At 51.1% G+C, this 16,593-nt stretch overlaps 1 protein-coding gene across 1 annotated transcript in view; it reads left to right on the top strand.

The window, feature by feature from the left end:
* Positions 1-775: 775 nt before the first annotated feature.
* Positions 776-16,593, top strand: part of LOC117872844 (alpha-2-macroglobulin-like protein 1) — a 32,088-nt gene continuing 16,270 nt past the window's right edge. Inside the window, exons 1-16 of the mRNA XM_034761689.1 lie at positions 776-834; positions 4,389-4,572; positions 5,676-5,841; positions 6,881-6,933; positions 8,292-8,312; positions 9,163-9,322; positions 9,805-9,889; positions 10,821-10,941; positions 11,163-11,277; positions 11,782-11,891; positions 12,664-12,831; positions 13,159-13,389; positions 14,151-14,214; positions 14,651-14,796; positions 15,713-15,862; positions 16,243-16,395. Of these exons, the coding sequence (XP_034617580.1) occupies positions 776-834; positions 4,389-4,572; positions 5,676-5,841; positions 6,881-6,933; positions 8,292-8,312; positions 9,163-9,322; positions 9,805-9,889; positions 10,821-10,941; positions 11,163-11,277; positions 11,782-11,891; positions 12,664-12,831; positions 13,159-13,389; positions 14,151-14,214; positions 14,651-14,796; positions 15,713-15,862; positions 16,243-16,395 (1,986 nt within the window). The remainder of the gene's footprint in view (positions 835-4,388; positions 4,573-5,675; positions 5,842-6,880; positions 6,934-8,291; positions 8,313-9,162; positions 9,323-9,804; positions 9,890-10,820; positions 10,942-11,162; positions 11,278-11,781; positions 11,892-12,663; positions 12,832-13,158; positions 13,390-14,150; positions 14,215-14,650; positions 14,797-15,712; positions 15,863-16,242; positions 16,396-16,593) is intronic.

Raw genomic sequence — 16,593 nt, forward strand, 5'->3', positions numbered from 1 at the left:
CTGTGAGGTGAAACTTGAGCTCATGGACTCAGTGCACTGTGCCCTTAGAAGAGAGGGTGATCTGTGAGGGAGGACTCTGCTCTGTCTTCCAGTCTCATCCCCCAGACTGGTGCAAAATTGGGAAACCGGGTAACTCCCTGTTCCAGGACTCAGGGAGCACCTATGACTTGGCTGCCCATTTTCTGCAACACCTGGTCTCCCATACAAATCCTGAGCAGGCCCTGAACCTTCTTGGCACATGAGAGCTGATGGGATCACAGGATTTGAGGGTGGTATGGTCAGAAGCATTCGCTATGAAATCCAGCCAAGTGTACATGCAAGAGGGGACTCATGATGATCCATCTCAAGGCAAAACAATGGGACAGAAGTTGCAAGCGGAACAGCGAGTGGGGTCAGCTTAGCAAATGTGAAATCTGCAGCTGCTCAACAGGGTGAAAAGCCAATTTGTCTGAATGACACTAATCGATGTGCAGGGGCATGGGAAGCAGAGGGGGGCAGTGACTATTGGACAGAGTCCAGGAAGGCTTGGATTGGCTGGGGAACATCCTGTATGATACACCCCTGGAACTGGGGGACTATAAATACTGGAGTGAGTGAGAGACAGGTGATCCCTTGGACTCTTGTTCTGCTTGACCGTCCCTGGGGAGAAACAGCAGAACACAGGTCTGGAGTTCTCCAAGTGAGAGAACAAGCTTCATCACCAGCCTCCCTTCTCTCCTGACCTCCATCCTGAGACACTCCACCTCCCTGTGATCCTCACGGGTCTCCCATGAAGATGTGGGCTCCCGTCATCCTTAGCTGCATGTTCTACACCATGGTGACAGTGGCACAACCGTAAGAGATGTTGAAATACTTGATCAGTAGAGATAACATTGAGGGGGTCAATGGGACCAGGATGTCACAGAAGGGAGGCAGCAACCATGCCTGTCCGTTCTCTGAAGGGACAGGCTTGGGGGTGGTTTGCAACAGCCTACAAGCCCCATCTTATAGGACCAAATCCTACCAACCTGAGAAAGTCCCACTAAAATATATCAGAGAAATGTGATGATCTGGGTATATGGGTATATGGAAAGTTGCTACACCAAGGAGGGAGGGATTGGCAGCTTGAGGGGAGGGGACCTAGGAGTAAAGGGGATGGCATTGAACAAAGGAAGGGGGATGGAGGATTTGGGTCTGGGTGACCAGAAGATACTGCCCAACAGCAGGGCCCTGTGAGACTGTGGAAGAATCTCCCCCAGGGAAGGGATGGGAGCTTCATTGCAAGTTGGGACATTGGGAACTAGGACTGGACAAAGCCCTGGAGAATAGACTGAACAATCCTGAGCTGGCTCCTGGGAGAATGGTCCAGATGTTAGAGATGGGTCCTAATCAGACCTGAGATTGGAATGACCCAGGGCTCTGGGACTGGTTTGGATTGGAAGTACACAATGGTCCTTATCTCTATGAGGGCAGAGCCAAGGCCCCAGGTCTAAGTGTCCCCAGAACTTTGGCTGGTTTGGATCTAGATCCAGACCTGAACATTGCAGTCAGGCCCAGCAGGTCTGTCCCCAGCTCTGATTTCTAGGACTCCACCAGGGAGAGGGGCCCCACTGGGGATGGTTCCCTTGTCCCAGGTGCAGGTGATTTCTCTATGCCAGGAGAGCTGTGCAGGCCCCTCACCTGTGCTACTGTTTTGTGCTCCAAAGGGATACAGCAGTAGCCCCTGTGTGACATGTGCTGGTGGCTCTCAGTCTTGCTCCAAGCAGGGGAGGTGTCTACATTGTAAACCCTGAAATACTGCTGGCACTGATTGGTGCCGTGGGTGGAAGTCGAAGCAGAGAAGCCATGGACTGCATGGGGCCTGGAGACTCCCCTCTGCCCCCAGGGCAGAATCAAGTCCTAGTGTCGGGGCGCTGCCTTTCCTGAGGGATAAACACAGGACTTCAGCCTGTGGGTTTGTGGTTAACGCATAGGCTGGGAGTCTGGAGAGATCTGGCTCTACTGGCTTGGCCAGTGACTCTGTGTCCTTGGGTGGGTCACTTCTCCACCTTGGTTTTCCCGTCTGTCAGACGGAGTTAATGCTGCTGGAGGTAGGAGCAGGGTTCTGAGGAGGTACAGAGAATTATCTCAGGGGTGTGGCAGATGGAGCCTGCTCACATATGCAGGGCCTAACTGATCGGCATTTTTAAGGTCGGAAAAGAATTGTCCCCTGGGTCAGATTGGCAGGGACCTTGGGTTTTTGCTTTTTGTTTTTGTTTTGCTTTCCTCTGCAGCACGGATCTCCCGCTAGGATCACGTGGCTATATCTCATTGAATCAATTCCCTGTCATTGTGGGTGCCTTGGGCACAGATGCAACCTTGGTCCCTCCTCTCCTCTGCCTGTGGCACGTAATAGTCTACCAAGGGCTGTAATATTTTAATCTAAACCAATGTATTGGGCTAATGCAGGGGTGGCTGGGTGGGGGTTAGTTGCCTGTGATATGCAGGTCAGACTATGATCTGATGGTCCCTTCTGGCCTTAAACTCCAGACAGATCCGCACAGAGGTTTCTGGGGACTTGGGGCAAAATCTGAAACTGAGCCACACGCCCCTTCCAAAACATAAGCACTGAGGGGAGGCTCTGGGCAGGAGGGTTTAGAGAGCGAGCCCACCTAGCACCCTGCAGTGGCTGCTCCTGTCCTTCAGGGCAGGGCACAGCTCCCTGCTCTGGATGTAGCAATCTGGCACATGGGGTCTCAGAGCTGCTCAGCTCTGGCACAGGTGGGCCTCCATCATGACGGAGGGATGGCTGGGCCAGTCCTAAGTGGTGCTGCAATCTTGTGTGCCAGGCCATAAAGCCACTCACTCAAATTTGGCCCAGACCGGCCCCCATCATGACAGAAGAGTGGCCGGGCCAAACCTGAGTGGTGCTGCGACCCCTTTGCCCTGCCACCACCTCCAAGTGGCCCTGACTCTGTGACCCACTTCAAGGGGTTGTGAGGCTAAATCCATTAATGTCTATAAAGTGCTTTGAGTTCCTGTGATAGAAGATGGTATGAGACAGATGAAATCCCAAAATATTTGCTCAGAGAAAACTCCCATTGGTGTCAAAACTGCCAGTGACAGAGTAAGAAATTAGTACAGACCTTAGGGTTTGGCCTAAGGTTAAAAAATGGACTTAAAAGGGAAAGAGGATATATAGATATTCCATCTTTTTTAAAAAGGGTGAGCTGCATTTCTAAGCCATACAGCATCTTCCCCACTTCTCCCCACCATACCTGCAGGGCTTGGTCCTTCCATCTTTGCTAGGGATATGTTCCAACTTCACCACACGGTGGATTTTGATAACCCAGAGATCACAGAGTTATCTGCCACCTCCCCGATAACATACTGGTTTACCTCTGCAGCCATCACCATCCCATAGGAATTAGGAGATTATGGGCTGATCCCCCCAAAATGTTTGCCTAAATTTCTCTCTCCTTTGAGGTCAAAATAGTGTCTGGACTCTTTTTCCTCCTCCTCCCCACTAAATCATGCTGGGAGATCATCCTTCCACCAAGAATTCATTTCTTTTGTATTTTACACCTAGGTGTAGTTTGGCACATGGAAAATGTGATACATCACTTGATGGGGGGATTTGTTCTTCACCTCTCCAACAGCCCCCGAGCCCACAGAGCTTACTGCACTCACCCATGATTACATACATGCCCCTGAGGGTGAGACTCCTCAGAGAATGGATGCAAACATAGGTGCCAACTCCGTGGGTGCTCCGGGACTGGAGCACCTATGGGAAAAAAAACTAGTGGGTGCTCAGCACCCATTGGCGGCCCCCCCCCGATCAGTTCCTCCCCCTTTCCCCAGCGCCTCTCAGCTGCCAGCGAGCCCCGCTGATCAACACCTCCCCCTCCCTCCCAGCGCCTCCCACCCACCATGGATCAGCTGTTCATCAGCGTTCAGGAGGTGCTGGGGGGAGGAGTGAAGGGGGCACTCTTGGGGGAGGGGGTGGATCGGGGCAGGGCAGGGGCAGGAGGGGAAGAGGTGGGGTGGGAGCTTGGGGGAAGGGGGGGGGAGTGGGGGCAGGGCCTGGGGCAGAGTGGGGGTCTAGCACCTCCCGGCAACTTATAAAAATGGCACCTACAGATGCAGAGATCAGGGCAAGATCCTGTTTCCTTTCCATTGGCGGCTTGCTCCTCATTGAATTTATTGAATTGATCACATTCCCCTCACGATTCTACATAATTTGTCAAATCCACTCCCTGATCCTATAGACATTGTTATATTCTCTCCCAGCCAATCTGATAGATGTTGTCACCCCCCATCCCTATAAAAGTTGTCACATGGATCCTATAGCATTAGTCCCATTTGTTCCCATGAGGGTGAGCCTCCTAATATAAACTGAATTGTTCTTCTGTTCTTTGTGCTTCCTGCAGGAGATACCTGATCGTCATCCCAGCCGAACTGACCTTCCCATCGGCCCAGAGGGTGTGCTTGGACCTGAGAGGGGTGGACAAGCCCATTCGAGTGGCCTTGACTCTTGTGCATGCGTCCAGGAGCCTTGTCCTCTTCCGAAGAGTCATCCGGAACAACAGGATCTTGGAATGCTCCAAGTTTTGGGTGAGCAGCTCTCCCGGGGACGAGCCAAGCTCCCATTGCTGACAGCTCCCAGGCTGTTGGTCACATCATAGGTTCTCTCACCAGAGAAAGAGAAAGGAAAAGATTCAGAGAATGAGAAAGTGAGACTGACGCGGGAGGGTGAGAAAGGAGGAGGAGGGAAAGTGAGGCAGAAAAAAGCCAGGAAGGATGGTAAATGGCAGCCTGCATAGTCTCTGCTCTCTTTCTGCATTTATCTGTGTGGCTTCATCGTAATGCTCCTGTTTGGGGAGGTGAAATGTGTCTGACATGCTGCCCTTAGTACCAGATACGTGACCTAGAAACAGCAGAATTCTCCTGGCATGCTGCCTATTAAGGAAGCTCTGGCCATCTTGGCTTTTCTCCACTGTGTCTCTTCATTTACCTCTCCAAATGTCTTGCCTTACGTTCTTGTCTCTCCCTGATTTCTTCCTCGATGGGCATTTATTGGCCTTAAAAGGTGCTGAATCGGCAGCCCTGGGGAGTGGTGTCCTCTGGTTATCCCTGAGTAGGCAAAGCATGGTGCTTCCTACATATCATGTCCACCACCCATGTGCCTCTGTCCTAAACCATCTCTACGAGTGAGGGGGAATTTCAGCCCCCATGAACCATTCAGTCATTGATCTCCACACAGAGATGGCCAGTGAGGGGGACCAGTTAGTGCTGATTTGTGGTGTCCCGCTAAGGATTGGAGTGAACCCTCCACAACTCATTACACTGGTGAGACCAGGCAGTGCACAGGCCATCATACAGGCTGCTCCTGCACTAGGGCAAACATCTCCCCACCCCCGCTAACATCTCTGCCATTCACACACCTGCCAGGGCTCCACAGCCCAAACCCAAGAGCAGAACAAAGGCACCATTCACTGTTCCAGCAGACGGAGTCCTGGCCACTGAGAGAACGGATTGCATCAGTGGCAGGTGTCCTTCCCGGCAGGGAGGGAATTAGTTGGACGCAAGACACCAGGGAGCAGGGAGAAGATCGTCTGCTTTGATACCATTGGGACAGGGGAGAATGCGCTGTGCTCCTTTCCCATCCCCCGGTTCTCCCCAGCGAGCAAACGATGGTTCCCTCTCTCCGTGTGCAGGTCCCGTCTCCTGCTGGGGGCCAGGAGGAGGTTTGCACTGTCCAGCTGACCATCTCCAACGGCCGCTACTTCAATGTGAAGGAGGAGAAGAAGGTCCTGATCCGCAGGAGTGACAGCAGCACCTTTGTCCAAACAGACAAACCTGTTTACACGCCAGGGCAGAAAGGTAAGAGCTGTGAGTGTATCACACCTGCAGCTCTCCGGGCTTGGTCAGGGCTGCCCCATGTTTGTCACCACAGGCCTGAGGTAGCTGCTGTACGTGTTGACTGCTGGAAGAAGCAATGGTGGGAGCAGGTAGGCGGGAGGCCTGACTTGCCAGTCCTTCCTCAGTCCATGCCTGAGCTGCTCCACCCTCTGCTGGGGGCTCTGGCCACGAAGCCTCAGCTGCGTGACCTGTCCCTGTGGTTGGCAATGGGGGCTGGGGAATATTTGGGGTGCTCATGCATGTGATGGGAGCACATGGGTGGGAGGGAAGACAGACCACATGGAGGATGTACAGTGTGGGGAGACAGGCACACAAGGATGGATGATGTAGTGCAGGGCCTCAGGACTGCCAGGGGACACACTGGTGCTTGGGGGTGGGGGAACAAAGTCTGGAGATACATACAGTCAGCGATGGGGAACACTAGGGTCTAGGCAGGAATTAGCTGGGAGATGGGGACATGCAAGGGCCTAAGGATTGGGGAAAACCCACTCTTGTTCACCTCTCAAAAGGAGGAGCTTGAAGGCCTCCACCTGAGCTTAGCTCATAGCTCTTTATAGGCTTCACTGAGAAGAAAATATAACAGAGACAGACTGCGACCCATAAGCCTCGCAAATTGTCAGAGGAAGTGGGACAAAAATGTTGGGTGTAGGGTACAAATGGTAGAATTTCCTGGGTCTGGCAGAGCTGTGCGGGGGCCCAGCACTGGAATAGCAGGGGGGCTTCAGGGCAGGACTGAGGGGCATTGGCAGAGCTGTGTCGGGGGCCCAGCACTGGAATAGCAGGGGGGCTTCAGGGCAGGACTGAGGGGCATTGGCAGAGCTGTGCGGGGGCCCAGCACTGGAATAGCAGGGGGGCTTCAGGGCAGGACTGAGGGGCATTGGCAGAGCTGTGTCGGGGGCCCAGCACTGGAATAGCAGGGGCTGCAGGGCAGGACTGAAGTCCATTTCTGAATGTGTTCCATCTTCATAACTTTTCTTTCAATATTCTTTTCTCCCTTCAGTGAAGTTTCGGATTTTGACTCTGAATGAGGAGTTTGTTCCCCTTAACAGCAAGGTAAGGCACATTCAAGAGGACAAAGGGAAGTTTCCTGACTCCACATCCCCCACCCTTCCTCCAGTCACCTCCACTCCCTGGCAATTCCAAGTCATGTCTGCCTCTTTCTTCATGAATATACACAAGGTCTAATAGGCCCTACCCCTCAAGGTAACAGTCGCTAAACTGTTATTAAAATTGGATGGGAGCTGGTGCCCGATTGCTAATGCCGAGGCTTAGGTCCAGTGCTGTCTGAATCACCACATGGCCACTCCCCAGCATGTGGCTCAGAAATGCCGATTCTCTATTGAATGTATCCCAGCTCCCTGTTCTGGCTGGTTGAGGGATAGTCCAGAGATCTGCACCACACTCCCCTACCAAAGAGGACATGCCAGCCTGTGTAAGCGTCTGCAGACTTCAGCCATAATTACTATACAAATCCCATGCACAGCAAGCTGGGACTAGAACTCTTGTCCTGCAGCTCTGAAAAGCTCAGGATTCTACTACCTGAGCTCAAAGAGAGCTTCTTCTGCCAACAACTTTACTAATATTTATTTATATTATTGTCATGGGGCAGGACCCCATTGTGCTAGGTTCTGTACAAACACAGATCCGAAGAGGAGGAAATTTCCTCTTTTTGAGCCATCCACTAGAGGCTGCTATCACAGGCTCACTCATACATACAGATAGAGCCTGAATCTCCTGTGCCTTGCACATTGTGCAGTCCTTTGCACCCTTTGTAGTCCTTTCCACCTCACACCACATTAATACTCATTTTGCACAGGTGTAAATGATGGTACAAGGCAGTGAGAAATCGGATCCAAAACCAGTAATTCGCACCTGCTCCTGGGTTTATAATCCTGTAACCACTCCCCCTCACTAGTGGCTGGAAGAGTAAATACCCACTATAACCCTTCCCTGGGAAGCCAGTGATTTTAGAGCCACGTGTTCTCTCCCATTACTGGTGCTGTGTTGCCAAGGCTCACGATTTTATTGTGAGTCTCGTGGTCTCTGAGTGCTTCTCTCAAAGCCTCCGCTGCTGGAATGATGTTGTAAGAGAACATCAGCTTTCATTTGGTTTTAAAAAAGTAAGTTTCTAGCCCTTGTTGCAGAGAAAAGCTTGAAAATATGAAGCAAGTGCACACCAAAGGCTCAGAAACCAGAAGACAAAGAACCCAACATTTATTACTTTAAAATATCTCATGAATTTTAAAGTCGATCTCATGATTTTTTGGGAGAGGGCTGGACTAATTTTTTAACTTTTGGGGATGGGAATGCTGCTGCAGCATGTGTAACTAGCTAAGTGACAATGCCGTTTTTTACATATCTGTCTGCTGGGTCATTACATTTTCTAATCCTGCTATCTGTTTACTTTTCAGTACTCAGTGATAGAACTCCAGGTGGGTATCTCATAACACCTAGATACTATGGTGATGGATGCTCCAGGATACATACATAGATAATTTGAGTATTGAGTTAAAGATATTTCCCTTTGGACAGGGTTGTGTGTGTGTTTTGTCCAGTCACTTTTCACAGCAGACATCCCAGAACCTCATGATCAATCTTTTATGAATGGGTAGGTTCTAGAGCTTCAAGCAACCTATGCTGGTTCTTGAATTTCATTCCTAGATAAAGTGGGAGGTTCTAGAAGTCAGGGCCCTTAATAGTCTCCTTTTAAGCTATAATATGGAACAGAATTCTGAAGCTTTGAAGACTTCAGCTTTAAAACGTCATATACTATAAGATCTAGGCTCTTTAAAATTAGCAGCAATAAGGTAGAACTTTATTTTAGGCCTATTTAGGACTTAATGGGCAAAGAATCTAAAACCTTTATAACTTTGTGGGTTCTGGGATCTAGGCTCCTCTGAAACTTGGAACCTTTGTCAATTTTTGGGTTATGAACTGTGGCTGAATAGACTTTAATGAGAAAAAAGAAGCTAGTAGACTTAAAACTTTGAGTTTCACAACTCAGACCATTTTAGAACGTAATGAACAAAAGCAACTAGAATTGTTAGAAAAACAACAAGGAGTCTGGTGGCACCTTAAAGACTAACAGATTTATTTGGGCATAAGCTTTCGTGAGTAAAAACCTCACTTCTTCGGATTGCACCAGACTCCTTGTTGTTTTTGTAGATACAGACTAACACGGCTACCCCCTTAGAATTGTTAGAAAGTTCTGGACTCAGCCTTTTTAAATAAGCAAGTAGGCCAGTGCTAATGGCGGCTGCCTTTTTTTCTCTCTGAGAGCAGGACCCCAACAGTAACCGGATTGGTCAATGGCTCGATGTGCGGCCGAGGCAGGGCATTGTGGATCTATCCTTCCAGTTAGCTGATGAACCTTCCCTGGGGACTTACACCATCAACGTGGCCAGCACAAAAGCTTCCAGTACCTTTAGTGTCGAGGAGTATGGTATGATAAAATGTGGAGGGGAGAGATATGAGGAGAGGAAACTCCTATCGATTGATTGTATTTCTAATGTCCAAAAAAATGTGAAGGCAAAACATTTTCATCTGAGTAGTGGGATAGTGATCATATACCATCTGAGAGCCAAGATTAATCACATGCCGGTGGAGGAGTCACATCCGGGGAGGATCGCACCTGATGGGGTGATGCGGGAATCATAGTCAGGACAAGTTGAAATGTCACTTCACCAAGTTGCCTAGTTAATACTTGGGCTGGAATAGTATGACAGCAGTGCTGGAAATTCCTCCAACACCATTTCATTGAGGGATCCCAGCAGTGACCTATAGGACATACTCCTCCCCTTGTTCATTCACTCAATGCCTACACCCCCTATACATCCACACACCCAGTTCTCTTGTGAAACCCATCCCTAAGCCTATGTCCTGCCAGCCTGTTCTTCACCTGGTCTCTCTGGCTTTTTCTTCTAGTGCTGCCAAAATTCGAGGTTTTCTTTGAGGGGCCAATTCACATTTACGCATTGGATAAAACCTTCCCACTCCGTGTGTGCGGCAGGTGAGGAGGCTGCTTTGTGGGGTGGGGGGAGCTGCTAATCAATGGTCACACACCCCTTCCCCAAGCCCCCCTTCCCCTGAGTCCATCAAAGGAAGGAAATGGGAAAGGAGAAGGGGCAAACATTGGGTGCCTCTTCAGATACCAAGAGATTCACTGGGTAGTGCAAGATCCAAGCCATTGTCTTTCCCTGTGGAAGATCTACAGGAGTCCAACTGGAGAGTGGCCCTCACTCGGAGTGGGGAGTCCTGTGCCAGGCTGGAGAGACTGTCCCCTGGGAAGATACACATGCCCACCTGGAAAGAGCTGGGGTAGGGTGAGGTACACATACCAGCCTAGAGAGACCCTTCTTGAGGTGAAGGAACACGCACCATCATGTTTGGGAAGAACACACCACTTCTCATTGCTTAAACTCTGCTGACTGTATTTGCTTCATAGGTGGAGCGGGGTGGGTTTCAGTGGAGCCATAACTGTTAGCAATGGCTAAGGGGCAGGGGGAAGGAGGATGTGCGAACGCTCCACCGCTACTTGGATGGTGTAAACTCCACGGAGAGGGAGAAAATGTTCAAGAAGGCACTGAATGGGGAGAGCCAGGAGCAAAGGGGTAAATTTCAGACTGGGCTATGAGGAAACATTCCTGTCACTGAGTTGCTAGACTGTGACATCGTCCCCCCACCCCCAGAAATGTGGAAGCCCCAACTTGGGTTATTTGAAATCAAACTGAGAAAAGCCCTGAAGAAGCGACTGTAAAATGGGGATAATGGTACTGACCTCCCTCACAGTGGAGGTTTCATTTGTGAGTGTTTGAGACCCTCAGGAGGGAGGCAACCATAGAGGAGCACAGTGCTCATGCCACTGCACACTCTACAATATTTCTATCTTTCCTTAGTGTTTCTCTCCTGGTTTTCTTTCCCCTCTGCCCTGCTCCTCACAGGTACACCTATGGGAGAGCAGTGCAGGGCACCGTCCGGGTGACCCTGTGCCAGAAAGCTTGGAGATACAGGCGGCCTCCAAGACACTTTGGCACAGATATCTGTGAAGAGTACAGTGGCCAGGTGAGCTGGTTAGCCCGATTGGAGACGGTAAGCGGGTAGGAAGGGAGCACTGTGGAGACAGAGGTGTCAGGGAGAGGGAGGGACAGGAGAGGGCAGCAGCACTGCCCATTTTGTAGCATGGGAAATAGTTGCACAAGGCTTGTGTGGCCCAGTAACTCCTTCCTGTCTCCACAGCCCCTCCACCCAGGCACAGCTAATGCATGCACCCTTTCCATTTCCAGACCACCAGCCGGGGCTGCTTCTCCACGTCTGTGAGCATGGCAGTCTTTAACCTCACCTCCTATGAGTATGACAGCAAGCTCAGTGCAGAGGCCTCTCTGGTGGAAGACGGCACAGGTGAGCATAGATGCATGAGACATGTGGGAACACATGGTACAGGGAAGGTACCAGATGGAGGTATTTCCAGACTGGTCACACCAATGGAGCGGGAGGGGATCAGGAGCTCTTCATCCCTCTTTTTGTCCATTCCTTTCAGAGTGTTGCATCAAGGCATCAGGAGAGCCAGAGAGCGTTCTGGGCTGTGTGTGTCCTGCAGAGATCTCTGCTCTGAGGCATTGTTGCTTCACAATGGGGTTGGGAGTGGCTGTGAATGTTGGCAGTGATTTTACAGAGGTGTGTTTGAGAACTCTGGGGAAACACGCCATGCCAACAGTCTCCATGTCTCTGAAGGGTGCACATGCCAAGCAGGAACTGTTTAGCAGGCTCCCAGTGGGGGTTACAGGAATAATGAAATGAAATTGAACAAAGGCTGGATAACCAGGGGCCATTCTCTAGGTGGAGTCATTCCCTGGTGCCAGCTTCACTAGCTCACATTCCTCACCCTCTCTCCCTTTCACTTAGGGGTGCAAATCAATGCCTCCAGCCAATTCCTCATCTCCAGGACAGCGGTGACTGCCACATTTGAGAAGCTGGATGATTACTACATCCCTGGAGTCCCCTACAGAGGGAAGGTGATTCTCCCCCTCTCTTTCCTTCCCCTAGTTTGCAAGTGAATTTAGTGGCTGATAAATTGTGCTGAACCAACACCTGGTGGAGAGCTGACCAGATCTCTTTGGCCCCACTATGCATACAGCTTCCCTCCCTCTCCCCCCTGCCAATGGGCCTTAGCCTTGCTTTAGATGTACTCCCACTGGGCTGGCAGAGATGTTCATTCAGCATCAGCTCCAGAGGTACAGCTACCTGTGGGAGACATGTCCCCTCATACCAGGGTTTTCCTGTGCTGTTATTGCTCTCTGCACTCTTCAGGAGTTAGGCATTTTCATGCCACATCCACCCCCCTTCCCCAGTTTGCTTAGGTAGTTTCACCTCTGATGTCTGCTGAGAGTCAAACAAAGGGGTTAATTAATGCCATTAGCAGATGCGATTGGACCCCTGTCCAATAGGAACTGGACTGACCCACACCAACTCTTTTCACACAGGCCACCATATAGCTGAGGGTGGACAATTTTCAACCACTCTCAACTTGGCTGATGCTGAATACTTGGCTTTAGAGGTGGGAAAGCTTAATATCCCTTTTGCCTGACGTGGCTCCAGACTGGAACCAGGGCCCTAGAGGTGAAAAGAGCCAGCTCCAATCCCCCTGAGCCAGTCAGTGCCCCTGCTCTGGGGCTAGATTGCAATCAGTGCTCTGGAGGTGCATTAGTCATGGGCCGGACGCTGATGGGTAGGGAACTAAACGAGATAAGTGATCTTAGTTTTTATGTCCCTCTGTGGTGCAACCAGATTAAACTACAGGATCATCGTGGGGATATTATGAAAAGCACAAAAGTTTACCTCATGCTAAGCTACATGGGGCGACGGTTTAACAAAACATACATCACAGATGGCACTGGGAGAGCTTCATTCAACATGGACACAACTGCCTGGAATAGCTCGTCGGTCTCTTTGGAGGTAAGTCCAGAAGATTCAACACTTGTGTTCATGAACGTGAAGACTTGGAACTAAACAACCCAGCCAACACCCCTGAGTCTTGCCCTGCAGCCCCCCTGCTATTCCAGTCCTGGGCTCCCCACACAGCTCTGGCAGTGCAGAGTTATTAGGAATAGCCTTTCCCAAGGGAAGTGGTGGAAGCCCTATCTCTTGAGACATTTGTAGCTGGTCATGAACAAAGCCCTAGAGCATAGACTGCCTTGGTGTGGGTTGGGGAGAAGGAGGAGATAAAATGTGACTGTACAGGTCTTCATCCCTAATTTCTATGTGTCTGTGACCTTATCCTAGGGAAGATTCAAACTGGAGGATCTGGTGCAGGAACCTGGGAAGATCAACGTTGATTATGTGAACACTTACCAGTACCTGCAGCCGTTCCATGTCACAACCAAGAGCTTCCTGAAGATACACCCACTGCCGGGAACGCTGCCCTGTGGGCTGCAGCAGAATGTCCAGGTTACATTTGTCCTCAGCCGGAAGGACCTGGGAGAAGGAGCCAGCCGCATGGATTTCGCCTACTACGTGAGTCACAGTGGAGGGATAATCATGTATGGGGAAGGGGAGAGCAGCCCACATTGGGGTGGGTTGCCGAGCTGAAGCCTATAGGGAAATGCTGTAGCTGCCACTTAATTTGGAACTGAGGGAAAGTGCCAGATAGACAGGCACTCAGAGACCTCTGGGTGCAGTATGTGGAGCAGCAGTTCAAACTTCTCCACAACATGACCCTCAGCTGGGCCCTGGGGACATCTCCATGGGTGAGAGAGGAGTTCAGTCTGTGTGGCTTATTCCATCCTTGGCCTCTGCTGAGGCTGCCGAGGGTAGGCCACTCAGCATCAATAAGCATGGTGGGTTTTTATGATGTGCACACTTCTCTCACTAGGAACTGGACTGAGAACCCCTCATTCCTTTCAGACAGGCTGCCAAACAGCCACCCAGTGGGAATGACTTCTGGTCACTATTCATCCAGGCTTGAATAGAGTCTGTTCTCTGGAGGTGAAAGACCCCATCTCCCACACCCTGATCCCCTGACGCACTCACTATCCATCCGTTGCCCCTGACCTGGGGTCGACTCATAACTGGTTCCCTTGGGGGGAAAGACTCCTCATCCCATTCCCTGATCTCCCTGAATCAGCCAGTATCCTAGCGGTGAAAAGACCCTTATCTTAGAGCCTCAGTTCCATCAAGGGTACAACCTGTGTGCTATACTTGGGTGCATGGGGTGGGGTTGATTGCATTCTGGGGATAACAACATGCAGATTCATCCAGTTTTTCTCCTCCCTCAGGTCACTGGGAAAGCCGGGATTGTTGTTAGGGGCCAGAAGAACATACGGATTGGGAAACTGAGCAGTGAGTTCTGAAACCTGGTCCCAGGGCTGATCTAGAGGGTGGAGCCAGTTACTGAAGGGCTCCTGGGGGCCAAATGGATGTTTCATAGGTTTCCCTTGAAATCTCCCTTGGTTCTGAGTGACCTGGTTCCATGGCAGAGCTGTAACACATGGGCAATAGGTGAGAGAGAGGCTTGTGGGAAGAAATCATAGCAGCTGGGACAAAGGGAACTGAGGATGGAATGATGGAGTGGGGAGGGAGCGAAGGGAGGAGAGACTGAAAAGGATTAAGGGAAGGATAGAGCAGAGAGGAGAACATGGAAAAGAGAGTGGAGGGATAGTGGGAGATGCCTCGATACCACGGTGATGGGTGCATTAGACATTCAGGGAGGCAGAGGGGATAGGAGGAGATCTTGGTGGAGTTGTGATGGAAACACTTTTTTTCTCTCTCTATCAAGCACTGAAAGGCTCCTTCTCCATCCCTCTGACCTTCACCTCCGACTTCACGCCCGCCCCTTCATTAGTGGTGTATGCCATCTTCCCCAGCAAGGGGGTGGCAGCCGACAGCATCCAGTTTGATGTTGCCATGTGCTTCAAAAACCAGGTGAGACGCAACTGATGGGGGAATCTGGGGGTGTTGGTGAGTGGGAAGAGCCGGGAGGGATTGGTGCACCTTGGGCAAACCGGAGCCCCAGAATCTTCAGAGGGGAGAAAATGAGTGCAAGCATTGTGTGAAAGCGCAGGTCCCAGGGGCACAGAGCTTCCCTCTAGTAGTGACCGGTCTGCAGGAGAGTATTCAGAGTGGTCAAGGCACCGGCTCCATCTAGTCTGGTCTTTTCCTATACCAGATCAGACCATAAGCCTGCCTAATGCAGTACCCCACCTTCCACTGTGCTGGATCAGAGCAATGGACCATCAAGTCTGGTTTCTTTCATCCAGCCATGGCCACTACCTGCTGTCACAGAGGAAAGCAAGGCACCAGGATGCATGTGGTCAGTTGTGCAGTGCTTTAGAGCCATTTACCCTGGGACTTATCACTGCATTGCCTGTCCCAGAGATCTCTTGCTGTCAGAGATGGCCTTTGGGGCCCCCAGAATCTGTGTCAAAGGGAGCCTGTGAATTCTGGGGGGAGTTGGCCTCTGTGGGACAGTTCGGAGTGTGAAGTGGGGATCAGCTACTGTCTCAGTGCACGGAGCAGTGCTCTGCTAGCTGTGCCTAGCCTTGGGACAGAGTTACAAGAGCAAAGGTCTGGGTGATCTCCACTGAAAAGACCTAGCCACCATGTCTTCCCAACCAGAACACTGGGTGGGGCTGAAAGGAAAGACCCACTGGCCCCACTGCCAGCCAGGTCAGAGGCACAAAGAGTGAGTGAGCAGAGGAAAGAGCTGGAGAGGGTGTTTGCCATCTGTGAGTAGGGATGAGAAAAAAGAGGGGTGGAGATGGAGGGGTGGGAAGGCCCATAAAGGTAACATCTCTTTTTCTCTTCCACTGTTGCTTGCTTTCCCCATGTGCTGATCAAGGTGAAGATGGGCTTCTCAGCTAAAGAAACTCTCCCAGGATCGACAGTCCAGCTCCAGCTTCAGGCGGCTTCCGGCTCGGTGTGTGCAGTCCGGGCAGTGGACAAGAGCGTGGTCCTCACGAGGCCCGAGAAAGAGCTGACCAATCAAACGGTGAGTGACTGTCTGTCCCTCAGAGTCATGGTCACCCAGGACCAGGGATGGATTGAGGAGACACAAAGGGGGAGTGACTTGTGAACCAGCAGGTCTGCCGGGGAAGGGGCTGGAGGTGAAAGCTGGGGCTCTGGGGTGAAGGGTGAAGGGGCGGGGGGTTCTGTGTTAGGGAGGGGCAAGTGTGGGACATTTGTCTCTGGGATGGTGTGAGGGTGATTATGGCATCACAGAGCCACGCCAAGCAGATTCAGCAATTTCCATTTCTCCTCCACCCACTGGATCATTTTGGTTTCTCTTCTCTGAGCTCTCTCCAGTCTGTCAATGGCTTCCGTATGGTGCTCCTCTCTGCCTGATTCTTTCCGTTCTGTTGGTTTCCCTAGGTCTATGAGTTATTCCCTTTCATACACCGCCATGGGTACCCCCACCAAGTTGAGGAATACCCAGATCTATGTGTGCGACTTCCACCTTTATTACCACTGGTGTCACGGAGGCCTTGGTATCCCTATCAGCTGGATGTCTTTAACCTCTTCAGGGTAATTATCTCTGATCCTTTCCTGGAATTTGCGTGGAAATGACACCCGGGAAAACACATGCGAATGGGAAAGTGCCCTCCCCCAACAGCTTTACTCTCTGCAGTCTATTCCCCCATTCTTAGCTTTAGCGTCCCAAGTGGTGTGTGGCTTCCACCTCATCCCTTGGGGAGACTGTGCCGCAGCGCCTAGAGTTCATCA

The sequence above is a fragment of the Trachemys scripta genome, chromosome 1 (assembly GCF_013100865.1).
Source record: "Trachemys scripta elegans isolate TJP31775 chromosome 1, CAS_Tse_1.0, whole genome shotgun sequence".
In the NCBI taxonomy this organism is placed as follows: domain Eukaryota; kingdom Metazoa; phylum Chordata; order Testudines; family Emydidae; genus Trachemys; species Trachemys scripta.